The sequence below is a fragment of the Myotis lucifugus genome, unplaced genomic scaffold (assembly GCF_000147115.1).
Source record: "Myotis lucifugus unplaced genomic scaffold, Myoluc2.0 scaffold_222, whole genome shotgun sequence".
In the NCBI taxonomy this organism is placed as follows: Eukaryota; Metazoa; Chordata; class Mammalia; order Chiroptera; family Vespertilionidae; genus Myotis; species Myotis lucifugus.
In genome coordinates this window covers 1,618,927-1,620,248 of record NW_005871270.1, presented here as the reverse complement: position 1 = coordinate 1,620,248, position 1,322 = coordinate 1,618,927, and the positions used below count along the sequence as shown (strand labels likewise).

At 59.8% G+C, this 1,322-nt stretch overlaps 1 protein-coding gene across 1 annotated transcript in view; it reads left to right on the top strand.

Moving 5' to 3' along the window:
* Positions 1 to 1,045, top strand: part of CUNH1orf228 (chromosome unknown C1orf228 homolog) — a 25,287-nt gene extending 24,242 nt beyond the window's left edge. The window contains 3 exon segments of the mRNA XM_023761915.1: positions 68 to 205; positions 392 to 753; positions 1,030 to 1,045. Of these exon segments, the coding sequence (XP_023617683.1) occupies positions 68 to 205; positions 392 to 753; positions 1,030 to 1,045 (516 nt within the window).
* The last annotated feature ends 277 nt before the right edge of the window (positions 1,046 to 1,322 follow it).

Here is a 1,322-nt window from a genome sequence, read left to right as displayed (position 1 = left end):
ATCTCTGCAGGTGCCACTGTCTCCTGCGCTGCCTAGCTAACACGAGGGTCACACGGACTCGCCACAGGCACAGCGGGCGGGGCTGGCGGGGCGGGCGCCGCAGTCACGCCGCTGCCGGTCGGTGCAGTACTTCGTGCGGATCTTCCCGCTGGTGGAGGAGCACGTGCAGAAGTGCATGGGACAGGAGCTCTACAAGCTCTTCCGCGTGAGTGTTCCCGCCCCGCCCCGTCCCGCCTGCACAGAGAGCAGTGGCCCCAACAGAACGGAGCCTCCTGCACCCCGTCCCTCCCCCGGGGCACCCCTCACGCGAACTGGGCCTGGTGGCCAGCGGCAGGGAAGGACGCGGGCGTGGGCTGCACCTGCCTCTCTCCGCTCCCTTTCCTGTCCTCAGAGCAACGCAGAGGACTTGCACATGAAAATAGACAGCGTTCAGGTGGACATCTTGGCAACCAACAAAGTCAATGTGTCCAGAGGTGCGTGGGGAGCGAGGGGCCCTGGATGGAGCACGGGTGCAGCCAGCACCGGACTCAGGCTCGCCTCCTGCTTCCAGAACTGTACCTGCGCGGCCAGGTCTACAGCAACAGGAGCTGTTACTTCTGCCCTCGGGATCGGCAGCGGCTGCCTGACTTCACTTACTTCCTGGAGGATGTGGACGGAAAGGAGTGACAGGGCCCCTGAGGCAGCCGGGAGGGCCAAGGCGGAGAGGCGGCGGGGGAGCCTGGGTCCCCTCAGGGCGACTCCACTTGGCTCCGGGTGGGGGGCGGGGGAGAGCTGCTGGCTGGGAAGAGTTCAATAAACAGCCTTGCTGTGGATCTGTTCCCTGTGTGTGTGGATGCGGAGGGAGATTCAATGAGAGCAGGGCCCTTGGTGCGCTAATCCCGTTACCTCTGAACTGTCTCCTACTTCTCTTTCCCCCTCACAGGCTCCAGACACACACTCTGTGTGTTTCTTAACGAGCCTTGGGACCTCTGTGCTGGCTTTTCTGGTGAACAGGGAGAGAGGTTCTGTTCTCAGACCCTCTCCGCCCAGATCTCTAGCTGCATGACCAACGCCCTCATCTCTTTTCAACTCACACAAAATCACCTATTCCTTTTTGTTTAATTGATTTGAGAGAAACCCTGATTTGTTGTTCCATTTACTTATGCATTCATTGGTTGATTCTTGTATGTGCCCTGACCTGGGATCAAACCCTCAAGCATGGCATACCGGGACAATGCTCTAACCAACGGAGCTACCCAGCCAGGGCTGAGGGCTACTCTTTCTTAAGTTGCAACCCACACTATACCACTCCCTACACTATGGCCCCCGCCCCTTAGCATGCC